The 22,904-nt window shown below is 36.0% G+C and overlaps 1 protein-coding gene across 27 annotated transcripts in view; it reads right to left on the reverse strand.

Annotated features, from left to right (window-relative positions):
• Nucleotides 1-22,904, reverse strand: part of KCNMA1 (potassium calcium-activated channel subfamily M alpha 1) — a 469,151-nt gene that overhangs the window by 33,879 nt on the left and 412,368 nt on the right. For all 27 annotated transcript variants that reach the window (XM_050305299.1, XM_050305298.1, XM_050305292.1 and 24 more), the window contains 2 exons: nucleotides 21,967-22,191; nucleotides 18,529-18,721 (listed from right to left, as the gene is read on the reverse strand). In XM_050305299.1, the coding sequence (XP_050161256.1) occupies nucleotides 18,529-18,721; nucleotides 21,967-22,191 (418 nt within the window). The remainder of the gene's footprint in view (nucleotides 1-18,528; nucleotides 18,722-21,966; nucleotides 22,192-22,904) is intronic.

Consider the following 22,904-nt stretch of genomic DNA (forward strand, 5'->3'; position numbering starts at 1 on the left):
CAGAGTCATAGAATCATTTAGGTTGAAAATGACCTTTAAAACCATTGAGTCCAACCTAGCACTGCCAAGTCCACCACTAAACCATGTCACTAACTGTCACATCTAGACGTCTTCTAAATACCTCCAGGGATGGTGACTCCGACACTTCCCTGGCCAGCTTGCTCCAATGATTGGCAATTTTTTCAGTGAAGAAATTTTCCCTAATATCCAAGCGAAGCTCCCCTTGGCACAACTTGAGGCCATTTTCTCTTGTCCTTTCATTTGTTATTAGGTAGATGAGACCAACCCTCAACCTCACTACAACTTCTTGTCAGGTAGTTGGAAAGAGCGATAAGGTCTCCCTTATCAAACTGGGGAAACTTCAACAGAAGGCAGCTCACTCCTGCCCCTCTCTGAAAAAAGGTGATGCCAAACAGTGAACTAAGTATATCGTGTCTCTGAAAGGAACAGGTTCTGGGCTTTGACATGCTTAAAATCAGTGAGGCCTGGCAGTCAGCAGTCACTGTGTCCCTCCTGGCAGCAGCCCCCCTCTTTGAGAGGCAGGGACTCCCACTCCCTAACTCAGCTACCTTGCCTGAAGGAGTTTGAGCCTGCTACAATTCTCTACAGAAAGCTGCTGGTTCAATGTCTTGATTCTGTGCAAAGAGTATTCCCCAGCTCCCTCTAAGATACTACTGCTCACAGAAGTAGGTAAAAACCTAACCATTGCATTGGAGGCAAAATCCTACCTCTTAAAGCTGTACTCATCTTAGTGGAAGAAGAACCCTGGAGAAACTTCCTCCCTAACAGAAGGCAAGGTCTTTTTACCAGAAGTTACTGGGGATCCAGGTGCTCCCCAGCTCAGAACTCAGCAGGGCCAGGTGGGTATAAACCCTCCCTGTCTCTTACAAAACACCACCTACAAAGGGATGAGCAGTACTGGGCTTATCAGCACAATGCTTCCTGAAGCCAGGCTGGCCTGTGGGCCTCTCAGGGCGGCACTAACTGGTGCTCACCAATAACATGCAGGTATTCTGAGAGCCAGTGGCACTGTGAAGTTCAAAATTAAGGAATGTTGGCATGGCTTAACATGCCTTCTTCATACTGAAAGCACCACCAATTTTGCCTTGCTTATATGTTGTTTGGAGCAAGTGGCCTGATGGCCAAATGATCTGCTGATTGTGCTGGGCATAAGCTGCTAATTTTTTTCCCCGTGCAGTTCACTTTACTGAGTAATGTCTCATGAAATGCAGGAAGGTTTGCTCTTCATAGCAGTAAATATATTCTTTAAGTTTGCTGAGGGCCAATAAATGTTTACTCAGGTTTTAACGTAGAAACAAATTTGTCTCGTGAATGTGTACTGCTTCTGTTTCACTGACTCCACTGAGACTCAGATGGGCATATTCTCAAAGTGGACTTTTATGTTACATTTATAAAATATCTTCTGTTCTTAAGGATCATAGTGGATCCTGTATGATTCTCTTCCCCTTTCCCTCTGCCCATTTCTTCTCTGCCATCCTTTCATTTCAAAGTTGATTGTTTTACCAAACTGGAACTCTATGCAGGCAGCAAGCACTTTCTCAAACTGAAAATCCACTTGGCAGACCTAGAGGTTGTGGTCTTGTCATTAAAGTACCATGTAAATTGATAGTGCCCTTTAAATAATGCAATTTTAGGGAAAGATGGCATGGCATTCACTGGTAATCTATGCACTAAAGTCCTCAAAAGTATAATTTAAAAGACATATATACTATTAACTAGCTGTGGCTCATCTAAGCAGTATGAAACAACAATAATATTTTGAGCATATATGAATAACACACAGGTGGTGAACTGCCAAACACACCCCTGACAAGTTATCATGCAGAAATATGGGACAAGGATTTTCATAAGGCAGAGTCAGCCAAAAAGAAATAATTCTCTTACAGAAGGACCTCACAGTTATATCCCTTTGCTACTGTTTGCTGACAATATCCATTAATATTCCTCTGAATTCAATTGAATGATAGACTATACTTGTTATTCTCCAAAGTACAGCCACTTGGGTATACCTGGAAAGTTCAGCAGCAGTCATGCAGCTAAAGAGCTGCTGACATTCATGGGAATCTGTTACAGCCATTCAATTTAGAAACAATTCTAGCTCCAGTGTCCCATGTGGTCTAAGACAGGGATGTAGCTTGGCCTCAAAACTTGGAAATTCTAAATTCTGGTTTCAGTTCTGACTTTTACTGCGATTTGTGCCTGAAGATCTAAAAATCTCCTGGAGATTATCATTAAAGCTCTAGGAAGGGAGAGGAATGTGGAAGACCAGATGTGACTGCATAAGCTCTCAGCTCTTTCAGAGACTGCAGCACCTTCAGAGATGCTCCAGGCCCAAACATAGGCCAAGGTATAACTACAGAGAGTGGAGGGTGAAGAAGAACAGCTTTCTCAACTTTAACTACTCTCCAGTGCTTTGGGACTGGAAGAAGCCCTGGAGCTTTGAGCTCTGAGAGATGCTGTCAGAGAGAACAGGCTGTCCATCTTCCTGCCAAGAAAGTGCTCTTCTCTAATGTCTGTTCGTTCCCTTACTGTTGAATTACAGAAACCTGTACTAAAAATGTCCAAATCAAAGCTCAAAAGGAAGTACAGGGCAGCAGGACCAATACTAGTTTCCACTCCCCAAAGTGTGAGATCCATTCCTGGATGTCTTAGTGGCCCTATGTGCTGAAAATGTAAATGATTTATAGGTCTACTGGTTCTTGGGCTGCTCTAACAAGGCAGGATTAAGCTGTAAAAACAAAGATCAAGAGAAGGATTGGAGTTTCATCATCTTGAGGTTTAGCATTGAATCACACCACAGTGATTCCATTTTCAATTGTGAACACCACAATGTGTTAAAAATAGCATTATATTTTAAGCCTACTGCAGAATCATGTATAACTTAGAGGATTTTATCCACAGATAATTATACAATTCTTTTCACAGTCCCAGTATCTTTTGAGTTTCACTATCAAGCATGCATAAAAAATGAAGATGAAGTCCACCTGAATTGCCTGAGTTTTTATTGTTGGCTTTGTAGGGTTTTTTTCCCCCTTCACAAAACCTCTTATGGTAAGTACCCAAAAACTACTTCTGTCAAGGTTCACCACAAGCTTACACAACCCAAAACTACCAAAACAAACGGGCTTTATTTAATAGTGCTTTGCAGAGCATAGTCTTGATGTTCACTCCTTGCTATTTTTCTCATTTTAGGTAAGATAATATGTAGTTACTAGCCATAGCACTTCCCTCAGGTTTACTTGAATGGAAACTTTATTTCTCTATACCTTAAACATTCCTGGTCAGTATTAGTCTGAGAAGAACTTCTTGCTCTCATGGAAAACTAAGGGAAAACAAAATTAAATGTCCTTTTTGTAGTAATTTTCTTTACAGACTTTTTTTTAATTGTCCCTACTCTCTGTTTACCATTTAATAGTTTTCTAAACTAGGTGCTTCTAGGGCACAAAGTTGGTAACGTCTAAGTGTAGCACAGGTTTGCAGCTAAAATAATTTAGTATATAATGATGCCAAACTTTTTTTCAGTTGAATCATTAATCAACCCTGCATATTTAGACCTCAGGCAAAAATAAATATGCTGAATAAAAATTATCAAATAAATTAAGCAATATTACCTAGTTTAGAGAGACAGGTATTCAATAACTACAAACAAAATGGAAAACTCACCCTTTAAAATGATATATAGGCAAGTAAGGCAAGACTATACATTATGTCATTATATCAAAGAAATATTTTTTTCTTAGAGAAAAAGGAAAAGCCAGATATCATAGCAAGAAATCAATAAAAATATTTTGATAAATATAACATTGTCCAACACATGATTGGCAACTACTGAAACATAAATTAAATGAATTTCCCATTGATGCTTATGGGAAAATTATGCAGATTAGAATTTGATTAGGTTTATATCATGAGACTCAATTTGGACTTTTAATCTATTAAGCTCCAATAAATGAGGCATCTGAATAGCTCCCCTGAGCAGCAACAGTAATAACCACAGCAGTCATTTTTTGCAATATGTAGTCTGACAATTTCTTTAGCAGATGATTCCACGTCTTTAAGTACAATTACTTTGTAACTTCTACAAAAATTTCAGGTGTTTGCAGTGAGGAAATGGATACATACAAAATGCTTAAACAGACATTTTGTGATAATCAACATCTGTCACCCTGTTCTAACAATATTGTTTTTCCATCAACCTGGACTTACTTACGGTTGACTTCATAGTCTGTGTGGGCTAAATAGTGCCAGAGACTTGCAAATTACTCAAGCTGGAACTGAGCTGGAAACCTATGGTAAAATGTCATTAAGTTTTCTATAGGCTGGGTCAAAACTAAAATCCCACATTCAAGGCTGTCTTGGGGATCAAAGATTGAACTGTGAAGGCTAAAGCCTCATTTTATCAAAGAAATCTGAATTGAAATCCCAGAGCTGATCTTTGAGACAGGTTGGATTCAGATCAAGACCACCTCTAATTTATCTGGCAGGTATGCTTCATAACCCTCCTGCATATTTCCTGCAGTCTAATCTATCTGCAAGTATACAAAAGCTCCTCTCCCATATTACTCTATATTGTAGAAAAGTAACTCTTCAAAGGGTGCCAACTAGAAAGCATATTGTGCACATGTCCTATCCTGCCAGATTTCACCAAATCCTGCACAACAGGTTGTGCAGACAGGTTGTCCTACGCAAATAGTCAACTGACAGTATCAAGGTGATTCAAAAAAATTAAATCTGTGTTTTAAAAATCTCAAGTCTTGGTTAAATTCTCATGGTAAAGGAGCATGGGTTTTGTGTTCATGCGTGAATATATTTTCTTTAAAAGAATACCACTACAAAGGTTTTCTGCAAGCCAAATTTTTTTTACCAGAACTCCAAATTGAACATAATAAATGGGGGGGGGGGGAGGAGGGGAGGGGAATCAGTCATGATTGTGTCACTCAAATACTGCCTTTTGTAGCATGTCTGTTAAAGACATCTTAGTAGATACCATGTGTAAAAATGAGTATCAAGTTGATTTGAACTATGCCAGCCTGAACAATGCTAACTGAACTAACTTCTCCTTAGAAAGCACAATGAATTGCATGCAGCCAGGTGCAGTTACCAATGTAAGGAATGATAATTGCTTAAGCAGTATTTGTAAACTTCTTCAAACAAAATTCTCTTGACTAAAACAGATACCTTACTATCTCCTTGCTACAATTTCATCTGAACCTCGCAAATAATGTATTCAAATGCCCTATTTGAAACACGTATAAGGAAACAATATCCTAGGGTTTGGAATATATTTTAAAAGCACACACATCATCCCATCATCACAATTATTTGCACTTCAGAATTATCAGTATTAATGGCCAGTATGAAAACTATGCCTGTCATGCATTAAAAGTACTTCCATTAAAAGAAATGTCAATCCTCTGATACTGAACTTCACAGAAAAGGCTAACACATCAAACCAGCCTCATACTTTCTTCAGCTTGGTATATTAACCCTGTTTTACGTATCACATATACATTATGCAACATTCTATTCCATTCTAAATATAGGTCTACCAAATACTAGAATTGGCTAATTTATTGCAATTATCCTTCACTCTGACTGGAAATAAGTAGAAAATGAAGATTTTGTTTTCTTTCTACTACTCTTTTGTTTTGGTTTGGTTTGTTTGTTTGTTGGTTTTTTGTTTTCACTGTTAAAAATATATAAATAGAAATTGCACAGTTGTGGAATCAGGATGAATCTGTAGTAGTCTTTAATTGAGTTTTCCTGAATGATCTACCACTAGTAATATATTATCTCCTAATAATATCTAAGGTTGTGTAGATACAACTGCCTGAAGAACAGCAGTAATACTACCGATATCACTGGGTTTACTCAATCTATAAAGTGTGGGAAACTCTCATTCAGTCAGTACAGTATCCAGAATCAAGAATTCAGAGAGCAATTTATGCTCTGATGGCCATTTGAGGGGGAAGAATATCCAAAGTATACAGTCAGCAGTGTAAATAAAGAGATAATTTGCTCAGGAATATCAAGAAAAAGGAAAAGCATTCACAAAACCAGTGAGGTACAGCCTACTCGTAAGATGAAACTTCCATTGCTAAGTCTGCACTATTTTGGCTCACTGTTTTTCTCCTCTTAGTGAGCATTAATCTTAAAAAGAAAATTAATTTATCATGACAGAATGACTCATTATTTTATTAGAGTTTTTTCTAAAATCTTTAAGGGTTTTGCTTACCTCTCACTGTTCAAATGTCTTTTTATATTTAAAGAAGTACCAGCAGAAATGTCTCTACACCAGCTCCTTATCTATTTTATTTATAAGGGATCTGAAACCCATTACACTAGCTAACAAGCTGATAAAGACAGTGATAACAGTAAAATGTAATTAGGTATTCCTTAAGTAGTAAAAATTAAGTGGCAATCATAAAATATATACCATGGTATTCAGTCACAGTACAGACATACTGAAAACTTGCATCAGTTTTTGTGTTTTGTGTTGTTTTTCAGCATTATATTGACTACTTACTGTAATTTCTGCATCTAAATACTAGTGCTGGATTTTAAATTGGCGTAATCTCTATAAACATTCAATGCATTAACTTGCCTATCCCTTATTATTTACTACAGAGTTAAATGGGTTGATAAAAACTAAAATGCTTACTTCCTTGTTTTAATTTCATTAGTACCAATATCAGGGAAATAGCTTTCCTTTCGGTTAGAGGTTTTGAATATTTCTGAGAGTCTTTAGTCTATTTCTTGTTATTTGATGGGATTCTGAGATTAAATATTCAAGTTGCAATGTGGATTTTTGTTGCTAGTGGGATATTTTACGAAGCTGGTGATTTTAGGCAGGGCCAATGTAAATCTAGGGCTAAAATGTAAATGTGCACATAAATTTTAAGGTATATTTACATTTGATTCTGTGAGCACATTGCCATTAAATAAATAAAAACAAATTCAAGACATGTTCCAAACTTTTAGAAGCACTCTTTGTCTATCTAATTCAGTCTGTATCTCTCACTCAAAACAGAAGATGTGTCCAGACACGAGTTTACATTGCCACTAAAGAACTGAATTAAAGAGTTAATTGAACAGATTAATTCTTTAATTATTCTGTTAATTAATTGAAGATTTAATTGAATTTAATGATAATAAAATTCTAAATTATCTAGAAACCTTAGAGACACATTGCATTCCTTGTGTAACTGGAATCACTTCCCTCTCCTGCAGGGGGAATATTTTGTAATGTGCATCACAAGATACTTTGCACAAGCACTTCCCCACCTTTACCCCTGATAGACTTCCGTTGCTTATCAAAGAACTCACATGGCAAGACAGAGTACTAGTCAGTACTTAGTCAGGGAGGCACTGCTGTCCCCTGTCTCTATTCACTTATCAGCAAGGGAGAGCAGAGGGATCTTCAATCGCCAGTCCCTCCTCTCACGGACATCTGGAAGGATACCCTCTAAGTCCTTTCCAGATTGCTAGCTATGAATTTGGTCTCTACAATTTAACAAGAAAAAATATGAGGACATTTCTTCCCTTTCATTGACTTTAGGTTTCACACTAGGTTCAGTGACACTTAATAATGAAATTCGAAAAAAAAAAAAAAAAGCCTGCAATTTTCAAGTCTTTAGTAAAATACTCCAGGTGCTAGATATAAAAATAAAGGATACGAGTTAAAAATGGAAATGTTACCTGGCATGCCACATATTTGGCTAAGAAAATGGTGCAAATAAGACATCAAATGTATGTTTAAAAACTCCATGAACATTGTATTTCCAGGAACTTTTTCCCAAGATTTTGTGGAAAAATCCTTTTTCTGTGAACTCTAAAGACAACTTGTTAGGCAATGAAATCAAGCAGGATACAATAATATATCTGAGACTTATCTGTTTCCTTAGGCACATTTTATCAAACTGGAATCTGAAGTTTAGGAAATAGCAAGGTTGCTGAATTGGAGTTACATGGGAAAATCTTTTTGATATTTGTCCTCTAAGAAACAGTTCACCAATACACTATTTAAGCATTTTGTCAAATACTGATTTCAAGCCAGGGCAGAGTCAATAAATCAATTCAATAGGTATTTATTTTATATATAATTGATTTAATTTACAAAAAGTTTGAAGTTACTGTTCTAGGAAGCCAAATTCTTCATACATGGAAAGCTAGAATAGGAACAGTTTGCAAATTATTGAAGATTTACAACAGATATAGTTTCTAAAACACACAGATGAATATGCTAAACAAAATGGTTAAGCACCTTTTCTGAATTTAATTTTGGTTACAGCACAAACTGATTTTGAGCAAGCTCACACTTGTGACTAATAAAAAATTTTTTCTGAAGAATGGTTCTATAACTTTTGTGCTATTAGTCCAATTCATCTGTCCTCAAACAAGAAACAATTCCAACAATGTTTTCTCAGTCCCCTTATGACACTATCTGATTCTCTCATTCTTTTTTTTTTTTTTTTTAATAGGAGGAGGCTTTTTTAAAAATGTCTGCTTATCTTTGCTCTTACCTAGAGAGTCATTTCTAAGTGACAGAACAAGCAAATTGACAGGAACTTAGCAGAAATAGAAAACCCTATGTGGACATCCAATCACATTATATTCCTGCCTATGCACTGAAGAAGAAACTCTGTAAAGTCAAACTTACAGTAATGATATATGCTGGTAGACTGTAGAGATACTTTCCTCCCACTACTAGGCAGTAATCATGCTCCTAAATCAGTATTTAGAGTATCTGAGTATATAAGTTGAATAGAAAATTTAAACAAGCAACCAAAATTCAAATCAATATGAAAGATCCAATCTCCCTTATATTTTCACAGGATCTAAAGCTCTAAGGAAAGTTTGGAAAAGATCTGGTATTGCTATGACATTACAGAAATTTTATATGATTTTAATCTTGTATCCAAATAAGCTAGTACAAAAATTCCCATTAACCATAACCTTACTAAAGTTGTTGAATAAAAATAAATTACAACAGCTATTCAAGAACAAAATGTACTTTACTTTCTTCAATAAAAAATCCTACCATAGCATTTACAAGTTCACAGACTGAATTTTTCGGGTTTGGTTTTTCAGATGTTGACAAGCTACAGGAATACATTATTAGGAGCACAGTAGTATTGATTCTCAAATGAAGGCCGTGCCTCAAATCAGGCTGAATATCCCATTCTGCAGATGCTATAAGGTCTGGAAGTTTCTTGATAACCAGAAGCTACCAAGTTTTTAGAGACTGCCTATTATGGAAAGTCTGAGCTGTTGCAAATTAAACCATGTCAAACTTAAATCAACAGGTCTGTCCTGAAAAAAGAATTTTGCCAAGAATTTTATAAATTTTATCCTAAAGCTGTCAAAGTTCTGCAATTCAATAGCAGGTGGTAGATTCTGCTTTTCTGCACTGGATATCACAGACTAGGATTTAAAAGGAAAGAACAAAGAACACAAATCTAGCTTTTTCCTGTAACGCCATTAGACTGGCAGAATCTACTAGATATGGAGGCTTTGTATCTCTTCCATGCTAAAGCAAAAACAGTGACATTGATCTCTGAAAAAAACCACTACCTTTATGAATATAAATAACCATTTATTAAGCAAACAATACGTAGTGAAGTGAAGAAAGATATCAGAATTACACTCATGAGGCTGCCTGCTATGGTACATAACTTTCAAAGTATCTTGGATTCCTGTAATATATTATCTATATGTTCCATTTTCTTGAAGTTATCTTCATAATCAAGATGCTATCACAAGTATCGTGGGCATTGGAACTATTTTTAATTTTCATTTAAAGAGCAATTAAAGAAAGACAATGGATACACAAGATAATAAAGTAAGTGATTAGCAGCATGCAAATGACATAGGCTTAATGATAATACCCTGTTCTATTCTCCAAAGGGCCTGTCGAGAGAAACCCTTCCTACATGTGGTTGTGCAGTTAATGTGCCTCAGCCTACAATTACAACATTGCTGACACCATTAACCACTGAAACAACATCACTTCATGAAATCCTTGTTGTCTCATTAAAATGCAAAGGGTCAGGTAATTTACCAGCATTGTGTGTCTACTTTTGTTGTGGGTAATTAGCAAGCATTACCCAGCATGGACTCCTACTGGGAAATAGTTAAACTGTGAAATATTAAAAAGAATTTTTTTATGGGAATTTGAAAGATTTAGAATTATAACCTCGGCATACCTTTGTATTCAAGCAGCCATGAAACATAGACCTTTTATACATTTAATGTCACAAGATTTTATGATTGGTTATTTTAGAAAATTAACCTCAAATTTTAAAAATTTACTTTTGATCTAAAAATGTACTTTTGATCTAGATTTGTATCTCCTTATGCAATTAAGAGCTTTTAAAAATACACAGAGAAGCAAAACAACTTACAGTATCTTAAAGACTTTACATAGAGTTTCTTAAGAATTAATTTTAAAGTTAAAACATGGAGATTGGTGTAGTGCATTCTAATAATCATGTTCCCTTTCTTCTTGCTAATTGAAGCCTCATATCACCACTTAAAAGAACCTTGATAACATTCACTATTGGCTCATATCTTGTCAGGGAGCAGAATGGTCTCTTATTCTTTAAATGGAAGTTTTGAAACATAAAACACATTCCAATAAAAGTGAACAGAAAATTATGAATTCATTAAACTACTTTGGTATCTTGTGCTATATATAATATTTATATTCCAACTACTGTAAAATATGCTTTAATATCTTTAGGCAACTATAAGGACTTAAATATTTATAAAATGGCTAAAGATAAAGTATTGCTCTCTTATTCCTACATACAGATGATGTAAGGCATGCAATCAAAGACAATAACACTTTCAACCCATTTGTCATCTTAAAGGAGCCTTTCAACTTCAGATCCCTTGTGTGCAATCTACGTAAGAGTTGTTGCCTACATAGGCAACTCCAGAGGAGTTTGCTCCTTAAAAACTACCAAGAGTGCTATACTTCACATAAAACAGGGTTTTCTGAAAATGGAGACAAAACTATAAATTTGCAGGCAAAACAGCTCCAAGTGGGGCTTCAAAATACTGCTGTATTTATCTCTGGGACATCTGGGAACAGGAAGCATTTTGATTTAATATTTCATAACATAGAGGCAATTGCTTCCTTGCCTGGTGTATAATTAATGCTCATAAAAAGAGTGGGGTTTTTTTTTATTCCTCGGCATCAGAAATGAACAAAATAGTACACCTTCATAATAGGGCGTTTGATTTCAAGATGTTGAACAGCAAATTGTAATGAAATAGAGTCACCATAAATTTATAATAGTTTTGGGATAGTTAAATATATTTATAGTTTAAATGTGAGATCACGTGCTTTGATGTAGTGTATTATCTACCTCCTTTGCCTAGTTTTATTTTTTCTCTGGCTTAAGCAGAAGGTATCTTAAAGCAGAGAAGAAAGAAGCAATTATGAAATCTGGAAGGTATTTAGGCTAGGACCTTACAGCATTTCTCGAATACAGAGAAATTGTGTCAAAGTAATGTGTCTCTCCAGCCACTCCTCAACACATTTTCAGTTTACAAGCAACACCATTGAAAAACTTAATTTCTTCATAGTTTTTCTCTCTTTCTAGTAAAACTTTGAGAGATGGGAAACTTTGTGTGTGTAATTCTGGCAGCCAACATTAGTGTCTAGCTAGAAGAAAAATACAAAAAAATGCAGAGGGTGCTGAGTGGACCTTTCCTGTCAAGGGTTTCATGTGAAGACTGCAAGGCTAGCAAGGTCCTAACATAGCTGGTTTCTACAGCACAGGAAAACCATTAAGTGAACAGCCTCTCTCCCACCCAGTCTCTTTAGTTTATTTAAGTCCAAATCTTGCAAAGACCTGCACATAATCTAACTTTACACAGGTGGATAGTTTCACTGAAGTCAGAGAGATTTATTAGCCTGTATAACATTGAGCACATAAGTTTTGGAACAAGCAAAGCATCAGATTGTAAACTTGCCAGGGCAAAGGCCATATTTTATTCTTGTATATATCAGGACTATGACAACAAGCTCTTAGTTCCATCTAGAGCTCCACTGTGCTACCAGAAAATAAATAACAGCTATCAGCTGATCCATCTCATTCAGCAGGATAAGAAATTATGTGCATGTTGCAAAAAGGTAATACTGAGTTATTTATCATAGTGACTTGATCTTCAAAAATTGGACTATTTTTTGTGAGTAAATGGTGATATGGGACATGTTCTGGCCCTTATCTAAAATTTCAGTTATTAATTTCATTACTTGGGATGGTCGGCCTTTGCTTCAAAAAATACTAATAAAACCAAACTACAACAAATATTTTAAAATTCAGTTAGTTAAACAATAATCAACCAACCAAGTAAAAAGTTTTGTTATTTTGATTATTATTTTTGTCATTTGCAACAACCAATGCTAACAAAAATAAAAGTAATGTTCAGAAATACACAGCATGAAAACATCCTTAATTAGGTGGAACTAATAACCCTGATGTCAATGCAAAATACCATTTTTGCAAATGTGACTGGTAGAATTGATATTGTCCAGGAGAAAATTTTTCAAAACATCTATGTGAATTAGGAAATTATTAGCTATCTTTAAGTATAACAAGCATTCTGCAGCATGAAACACATTGATATACAAAGGCATTCAGAATTTAAATGTTCAAAAGAATAAAGCTGGTGTCACAGTTCAATTTGACACTTTAAAAAAACTACCCCAAATTTTTCACTTTTTGCCAGCACTATTCATTTCTTTATTTTTAATATTACATCCACATGTAGTATTCTACATTTACTCATAAGCTTTCTTAAGGAGGTTAAGCAACTCCTTAAACTGCAATTATTTAGTGCCAGCTAAATAGAGTTTGATTTTTGGTATTTGAAAGTTAAGGCTCTTTATTTCTACATTTTCATGCAATATAACAAATTAAACATAGGAAACAGTGCTGAAGTGGCCACAGAACATTGAATTCCATGACAGCCTAAAATTAACTGCCTCTATGATTATAGAAAACTATACTCTGAAATCTTCACTTTAAAACTTATGACTATAAAGTAAGAAAAATAAGATTCAGCATTCAATAAAACCCTTTCCTTCAGGAATAAAACTATTGTTTTGAATTTATAACAAGCTTTCTCTAACAGCATTACAATACAGTTATCTCCAAAAATGGCACAAAACCTTTGCTAAGAAAGCATTTCAGACAGTATTTATCCTTTCCCCTTTTTAAGAATTTTATCTCACTTTCAATCCCAATAATACGATTGTTGTTCTTGCTTTTTGCTAACACTTCAGAGATAGAGCAATCAAGCATTATGGATTGGCAGAGGTGAAAAAGAATATACTACCTGCAAGCACAATGGAAAACAGATCTCAAATTCATTTTAATAAGAAATTTCTGGCAGCAGATTGTGAGACTAAGACCATAAAAAATTGCAATGATATAAGAATAATGAACATATTGTGAAATAAATCTAATGAAACTCTGTGGCTGTTTCTGTCCTTTTAATCAAATTTTGACAGCTCCAACAAAAGATGATGATGAATTAACAAGTGATTTTTAAAGGAACTGGATCAAATGAAACTAAACTTGTACAGGGTTATTTTAGCTTGTGCAATCTGTTACACTTGAAAGTCAGTGTGTAAAATTCTGAGTATATTTACTTGATTTTATAGGATTTCCCCCAGAAGAATCTTGCCATGATGTATGAGATGTATTACCCAGGCATTCATCCAATCTTTATGTTTTTCTCTTTATTCTTTCTAGTTGGAGGATCTATTATGAGAACTGTAAACGAAGGCCCTAAAAAGATCTCTCGTGTTGAAATAGTGTTCCTAGGGAAAATTCTCATAAGTTGAAGTCATTCAGAAAACAGCTGCAATTGTTACTTTGCTGAAATACGTCTACACTGCTGCACTGTGATCTGTCTTCGAGTGTCTATGGACAAAATGTTACTATACAGCATCCCCCCTCTGTACTTTAGACCTGCTTGGAGCTGTAAGATCTCTTTTTTTTTATTGATTAGTAAGTGTTTTTTAATGAAATGTACTGCTTTTATTATATTGGACTCAAAATAAGATCTAAATCACTATCCAATAAAAGAAAATTATTGAGTCAGATATCTAAAGTTACTACCCAGAGGCTACTCTGGTACAGTATTTATAAATCTCTAAACAGTTAGGTATAATTGTCTTTCTGGGCTTGGGAAAGAAAGCCAAATAGCAGTTTTAGTTAACAACTGAAGATAAATATTTTGTGTCGGGCCCTGTTCATCTGGTGGATAAAAAAAAAAGTAAAATGCACACAATGCAAGACTCTTATAGAAAAAAACAAGAAACCCAAAATACTAAATGGACTAGTCAATAGATGCTACTTGAGGAAGAAAGGATGGAAATGAGAACAGAACGAAGGAAAGGAGAATTACTCCCAGCGTAACTGCCAAGGCAGAGCCCATCCCGTACTCAGTACTCCAGGGTGCTTTGGAAAAATGTTATGACAAGTGAGCAAAAATGCTTAACATGGATCCAGTATTCTCTGTTTTTTTCTCCAAAATACTTCTTGATAAAATAACCTCAATTTGTATTTGAGGGAGCAGAATGAGAAACAGGAAGGACAATTAAAACAAATCTCCAGTTCTGGAAGATGACCTTTTTCTCCACCAGAAACACACCTCTTTACAAATCTTTCTAGGAACACAGTCCATCAAGATCTGTAAGAGCAACTTCAAGATAAACACAGGGCTTCCTTGTTTATGAGTAATTCTGTGAAGAAGTGGGGAAATCTTTGATTTTACAGCATTTTGTATTTCAAAAGCTGAGATATCTTAATGAAAGTGATAGTCTGCTGCAGCTTCAGAGGGATACATTTTGGCCTTTCTGTCCTTGGAATCTAGGTCTCCCAAAGGCAACAAACTGCTCTGGTGACTTACAAAAGTTCATTTTGTTACAGAAAGAGGCATTATCAAGTCTTTGTTTCTGTATGAGCTGTGTGTGCGTATTAAGTTAACCTGAACTAGTAATGAGAAAATCCTTTGTTGATATAAACCAGATTATTTCAAAGAAGTTTTTTCAGCAGTTAATTCATTGGGTATTGGCAGCCCTATTTTTACAGAACTTTCTCTATCAGGAAGGCTTGCTGTCATGTGTCCACCCTCCTGTTCCTCCTACAAGACCTTTCCTCTCAGACTGCATCTGTGTTCTGTTTCAAAGATATGTCCTTGGTTGGAAAGGGATGTTTGGATGGACACAGAGGGTTGGGTGGTGATGAATGCCTATGACTGGTAGTCTTAAAGTAGGTGATGAGCGTGAGGCTCTGGGAAAAGTGAATGAAATCCCCGAATTTGTGGATTCTTTTTCTGCTACCAACTTAGAGCAAAGGAGTTATAGACATAGCCCTGTACTTCAGCACTGGTGAATGATTATGGCTTATCTGATGGTTAAATAAATTTGCATCCTGCTTTTTATGGCACAATTCTTGTACCGGTCTCATCTTTTGTCTCATGCTGGAGTGAAATAATCACAGATACAAACTGGGAAGATCCTTGTGCATTCAATAACCTATCAATTAAATGACTATAATTTTTTTACTTTTTCAAAGGCATAAACATAAATTACATATCAAGTTTTCATATGAGATTCCACTGCTTAGTGACTACATAATTATACATATACAATACTACCTATTTTCTTAGAATAGCAAAGATAAGATTATACTGCGAAATCCCTCACCAAACATCTTGATGTTTAGGCCACACATTTCTCAGAATACTCACATATTTTGTTTTGTTTCTTCTCTTTTCAAGACCCTCTAACAGGTCAACTGACATTCTGCCACACACTCAGATTTTCTAATGTCAGTGTTTCTGATGATCAGTAACAGCAGTAACATAAAAGAACAGCACAGAAGATTCAAAGGATAGTGTTGATGTCTTAATTCAAAATCGTACACTAAGATCTAGAAAAACTCAGATTGGCAATACTTAAGGTTTGCACCAGCTAATGTGTTCAGGATAATTATGTCAAGCAATACACAAATGTAAAATGACAATTCTCTCTGTAAACAAAGGTACTTAATTGCCAGTAAGAAGCTGTGAGTTTGTTCTAGAATGCTGCTTGTTGACTAACAAAAGTTGAATCACCTAGTTTATATAATTGTCATGATAGTTGTGTCCACCGTATGTTAAAGATGCATTTCACAATGCATCACATATATGCACGTCACATTGCATATAATTTCCATAAAGTTTGTGCTATCTAATGATCTAACTGCTTCTGACAGTCTAATCATTGTATTCAAGGTCTTTCAAGAAAATTTACTGCACTGAAAGGAACACAATCAATTAAGGAGTTGTGGATATCATAAGCAGAGAATTTACTGGGAAGATAATTATTTTCTAAAGCCACTGGGCTTATAAGAACCCCTCCTTAGTCAGTGCTCTCAGCTAAAATAGGCTGCTAGTTACCTGCCTTATGTTATGCCCTGTTTCCCCAGAAAAGCTACAGAAAGAGTCACCTTTGTTTTTTAACATGCAGACTGGTACTTACCTGAAGAAAATTTCTTAGAATGTGCCTCTGCTTCTCTGCATCAGCATCACTGAATAGGGCTAAAGGGATTTGGACCATGGCCAGTGTACACTTCCTGACCTATAGGGGCTATTGCTGTAGCAGCAACCTGGGTATTACAGATTCATAAAACAACTCAGTCTGGAAGGGACATTGGAGGGGCTCTGGTCTGATTTCCTGTTCAAAGCAGGGTCAACTACAAGGTCAGATCAGCCTCTTTGAGGCTTTCTGTAGTCAGGTCTTGCATACCTCTAAGGATGGAGAGTAAAAAATGGCAGGTGTTCACGGGGTGCACAAGACCCATATTGTTAGGTTTTTCCATCCTCATTGAGGGATGGTCTAAGATCCTGTGTACTCCCAGAGGTAAAATACAACAGTCTAGTGCTGGAAATGTCTCTAAGCTCTGAGCAAAGACAGAAGGAAATTCTCTTAGACTGCTCATGCTCAAAAGCAGATTCTATTTCTTGATTATTTAATTATATGTGTGATAGGAGACTGTGAGAAGTTCCTCAAAGAACAGCCACTACCCTGGCAGTGAAAGTAGAGATTTGGTTTTGAGAACAGAATTTCAAATTCCAGGTCTAAATCAGCAAAACAGGGAACCTCCATGACTGTCTTCCACTTCTGCAGTGAGTTTTCTAATCATAACTGTAAGTTATCATACTGTGAGCAAGTCAGTCGCACAAATTTATGAGGAAAAAACTCTAACATATTTGGAGTTTTATTGCTTTCAGGTCACATATTTAAAACTTTGAACACCCATGGGACTTAAAAAACCCAGTTTCTTTCTCTTCTTCTTAGATCTACTTTTTATCCAGAGAACTCTCCAATTTGACTTTGAAAAATTAAAACTTTCAGTTTCATGATACAATTTAATTCCAGCATTAAATTCCACTGTTTTATTGCTGAATCTAAGAAAGAATTTTCCAAGTTCAAGTTTCCATACTCAAGAAGTTACACTGCTGCCTCTGATTTTTGGCTCATAATTCCTATTTCCTTATTAGAATGTAAAGAGGAAAACCTGAACTTAATCTTAGTTCTCACAGCCCTAGAGGGAAAACTATCTCTAGGTCAGGCTCATGGGCAAACTGCAGACCAAAGCACTACCCTTTCTACACCTACATTTATAGAAGAGCTAGATCCAGTGGGAATATTTACTGCAGCAGTTAATAGGTTTATTAAAGGTAGGACTTGAGCTGCATAAGCTGCAAGACCCTTCAGGGATGGGAAGATGATTGTTTTTACACTGATGGTCTTTGCCAGGGTGCTTATGACTGCTTTGCAGCTGCTTTGCACAGGCACAGATGGTGTAAAATAGCCTTTGGCTACCTATGAATCAGTACCCTACTCTCAGAAAAGACTGAAGGATTTTGTTAAACGTCCTTAAATGGGAAGCCATGGGAAACCATGGGAAGAAATCAGTTTTGAATTAATTCTAACTGGCTTCTTGAGCAAGAAGGCACCAGAGCGGTAAAGAAAATTTAAAACTCTCGTTCTTTGTATTTTATTTTTTTGTATTGTATTACTCAAACTTGTATTTCCTCTGTGGCTGCAATGTGTTTTACATAAAAAAGAAATCTCATTAGATAGAAACTTCAGGTATTCCAAAGTGAGTATAAGTTATCATTGGCTATATAACAGCAACTGCCCCTGTAAGAAAGCCACAGTGAGAAAGTGATGAACTTATGTATGTTGTAGGAAAATGTTAAAATGAGAAAAAACGCCAGTTTCATGTTCATTCATTTTTACTCTAAAAAATGTGCTTTGTGATATAGCGGAGAAACTGTGTGACTGTCCCTTTAAAAGCCATCATACCAATCAGCAGGTTTAACTGTCAAGCAAGCTGATGTAGGGCTCTTTGAATTACTGAGTGAGGGATATTCTTCCTGCCAGGTCCTGTCCCCTGTAGGCACTGCAGAGAAGTATTATAGGGCAGTCCTTACCTTGGGAATTAGCCTGCAAGACCCCAATGCTGTCATCAAACTGCATAGATTTGATGTTGAGTGACGCCAAGATGCATTCCTTGTCCTGCAGCGAAGCATCATCAATATTATTCTGATTGGCTGACAGGATAACGCACATGTCGCAGAGGTTGATGTTGACAGCCCTTAAATCAGCCCGACTTAATGGCGTACCCTTCGGCACAGAGAAAAAAAAAAAAGGGGGGGTGCAGAAGAGGGAAAAAAAGAAAAACAAATTAAAGATTGAGAAGGAGCTTTGGGAAATTATTTAACAAGTATCTTTTTTATGCTCTGACATTAAGCTGGTCTAACTATGTGCCAGGGAATAGGAGATGTGTGCTAATCTAAAGGGTAGTTGGTGCTGATGGCAGCATTTTAGGTTCACTCTCAATACTCAGTCAAGCTATTACTAACAAACAAGAAACAGGAATAATGCCAGCATTCTACATCTCATCGGTGACTTGAAATTGTCTTGATTTAAGTTGCTATCATGTGGCAACCTCTGGCTCTATGAATATAAGAAGGGGGTTGTTTTAAATGTCTATTTATCTACTACCAAGTCACAATGGTCTTGGGCAAAAGAACGGCAATTTAAACAGGAAAGCATTATGTGTCCTACACATTTGAAATGCAATCAGGATAAAGCTATTTTTTTCTACCTAAAGCAATACACAGAAAAGGTTAATCCTTTTCGAAGCACACTTTTGGTGCTTCTAGAAGGAAAACACACTAATCTTCAAAGCTGTGTGATTAAACCCTTTGAAACAGAAGCAAGACTTTATCCTAGTGGGCACAAGTCATAAAATGTTCCCTGTTCCACAATTCTCAATCGGAGAACTTAGTGGTTAAAATGAAATGTTGTGGTAGTCCGTGTATTTTTTTTCATAGTTAACAAAACTGAGACATGGTACTTAACATGATACGTTTTGTTGAAAGATAGCACTTGCCTTTTACACCCAACAGTCCACAACTGTAGTTACAGAATATTAACTCTATGTCACAGGGGCTGCCAGGTCCAAGAAAAAAATATTTATTTTTAACGGAAACTAGATTCTGCTCTGCTGCCTCACATGGTTTGGTACCCAAAGACCCTAATGATGAGGAGACATAACTGTCCCCTTGTCACACAGTGACTTTCATAGAACCAAGTCAAGACCCTCCTCTTCTATCTCCTGATCATTCATGGTGAACATCTCCTGAACTCCACTGAGAATATTCAACACAAAAGTGAATTTAAAATGCACGCAGGAGCTCAGTTCTTTTTCAGTGACTGTAACGTAGTCTCAGATACCAGATTAATTATTCCATGTTACTTTCAATAATTTAAGGCAGGAAACCTTGTGAAAAACAGTATATATCAAACAGATATGATTTCATTATAAACTACTCAAAAGTTTGGATATGATTATTCCTGCCACCTTAATCCTGCTCTTTGTGCCTGTACTGTGCACCAAGTGAAGCAGGATTACTGTGGGGAAAAATAATATGCAATCATGTAATTAATTAAAGGCTCAGTCCTAATGATTTTATGCAAAGGGACAGAATTAAGGCTGCCTGAGGATATTTAAAATTGGCATTTGCCTACTTTTTAAGAGTTTACTCAGCAGCTTAAAGGCCTCCTTTAATATAGACTTCAAATTAAATGTCCACTTTTTTTTTTTCAAACCAGAACAAATTTTTTTTACATTCAGCTGTAACCACATCTCCATCAGATATCAGCAGCAAGTTTTACCTTGTGAACCAAAGCAGAGAGAAGTAAGAAGTGAGTTTGAGTGACCTCCCTTTAACACGATTCTTACAAGTATAATCTCAGAAATTTTAGTAGATTATTTAATTAGTATAAGCCTAGCCATGATAATTAGATCAGAATAATGCTGCTATTTTTAACTTTATATCATTTTATTTTGAACCAGATAGGCTGGGGGAAAAAAAATGGAAAAAGCAGTAATGAAGTCTGTGTGGTCTTCAGCATCCTTGATTACTGTGTTAGATACAATCTCTTTATATAATTCTGTATTTTTAAAGGTTTATTGACTAACTATTTTAGCTGTTTAAGTCAAAATTAGTCTGAAACTACTCTACATCTGGGTGTAAACTGGGGAAAGTAAAGTTGGTGTACGCTTCCTCTTCAGAAGTCAGAATCAAAACTGTACAAAAATGCATTATAATAATGAATACACATTATGTGTTGGAAGTAGTATCTGGATTATATTCTGCTGCATAGTTCTGCTGACGTCCACAACAGTACCAACAGTTCAACAGTATTCTGATTCCATAGTCTTTAGCCTTCACAGTGACTGGAATTAAAAGGGATTGGCAGAAGGAGGAGGATATTAACTGACCAAATCTGATATTGACACTATTTTTGTGACAGCAGAGAATCTTCTGACACCATCTGTTGGATCAGGTTACAGAAAAAAGCCAAGGGCTAACACTAAAACTGCATTTACAGTAACAAAGACCTGCAGTCTGAATTAATCAAAAAGTGAAGACAGTCCTTTCATTCTATAGCTATTTTTCTAATTATTCAGTTAAGGTTACATCAATCATTGATTTATTTATTTTTACTGTTGAAACAAAATTATTACGAACTAGTAAACTCACAATTTTTCATTCTGGAAAAAAAATCTAAACTAACTTTACTATGTAACATACAGAGCATTCTTTTTCATACTTATACCATGAGCTGGTTTCCCTCTTGCCTATCATTTATAGATATGGTCACCTAAGATTACTAGTTTGGAGGGCTTCATTTATTAGTCCTGGAGCTCTTGATTCTACATTTTGGGTATGTGAGTGAATGATAACGATATCTAGGAGAAAAAGGACTTTTGAATTGTGGTTGTAGTGGTTGCACCTACTAAAATCAATAGGAGCTTTTCATTGATTTAAAAAGGATCAGGGTTTTCCCTGATGATACACTTCCATACAGGAGTACAGCAGGACTCTGAACTGAAATGCCATGGCATTGTTCCTTATAAAGCAGGCCAGTCCACCAAAGTTTTTAAGAACACAGACAGATACTATGTAGATAAACTATAATTTTTTCAAAGGTTTTGTGGGTAAAAATATATAAATAATGTCATAAATAACTACTGTCATTCTGTCAGAGAAATCACAACATCAGAACTAGCTACATGCCGTGCACTACAGTCAATGTTCAATACATAACACTGCCAATACATCTCATAGCAGCTGAAATTCATCCGATGAGGATGACAAGGAACCAAACACTGCGGCAAATATCTTCTAATAAGGTCTCACAGGGCTCTGTTTTCATAGACACAGTAAAGGCAAAAATCTAAGTCCTCAGGCCTATAAGTAGACAAAAGTAAAAAAGCCTAAGATCAAAGTCAATACGAATCTGTCCAGTTGGTGTCCTAAATAACAAAGTATCAATAATATGGCTTTTGAACTTACAGGCAAGATTGAAACCTTGGGGAAGTTATGCAGTGTCTCCCATTCCCTTCTCAGGTATTCAAGTGAACCCACAAACACAATGTGCTTGAGTTCATGGTAGTGAAAGTTGCTGGCTCGTAATGGCATCACTAAATTTCTTAATCCAATCAAAGCAGATTTAACATCCCCAAATATGCAAACGACTACATGCCCACTTAAAACTGTCATCGCTGCTTCACTTCGAGTCTAAAAAAAAAAAACAAACAAAACAAAACAAAAGACAAGGGAAAAATGAAACAAAGGGAATCTTAAATCACTGAGTTTAAAACCAGGAAAAAACACAATTGTCAATATTGTTCATGCACAAAGAAGCAGTTTGATAACAGCTGTTCATTTTACCCTTATTTATCCTTCATTAAATGTGTTCAGAAGAAGAAAATGTCATTCTTGTTTGCAAATCCTTTGGTGTTTGGGAAGACATTGTATTGGACCAAATTCCGGTCCGTGTAAGTTTCTACACATGTGGATTGTGGCTCTGGTTATAATCAAAGCACTATGGGTTTAGATAAGAACAGAATTTGACCTACTACATATTTAACCAATAGAAAGATTATAGAAAAGAGATGCAAACCCATGCCCTAGCTGATGAATAACTAGTTGATTTTTTTCAGGACCAATTTGAAAAAGGAAAAGATGAGAGCCCAATGGCCATAAGTAGCACTTTGTGGTATTACCCAGATATTGTGAATTGAGGACCACAGCCTCCTACAGACAAAGTTCTTATTTTAGGACAAGCTGCTGTTACCCTGAGAAGAAATCAAAGAATGCTCTACACTGCTCTCTTTTACTGCGGATGTTCACTACACTCCACAGAGCTCCTCTCAGTAACAAAAAAATAGTGCAAGTTTGTGACTGATGCTAAATTTTCAGGCCAATGGGACTTCCTGAGTTGTTGAACA

This window comes from Myiozetetes cayanensis, unplaced genomic scaffold, assembly GCF_022539395.1.
Source record: "Myiozetetes cayanensis isolate MyiCay16 unplaced genomic scaffold, myiCay2020 scf10, whole genome shotgun sequence".
Classification (NCBI taxonomy): Eukaryota; Metazoa; Chordata; class Aves; order Passeriformes; family Tyrannidae; genus Myiozetetes; species Myiozetetes cayanensis.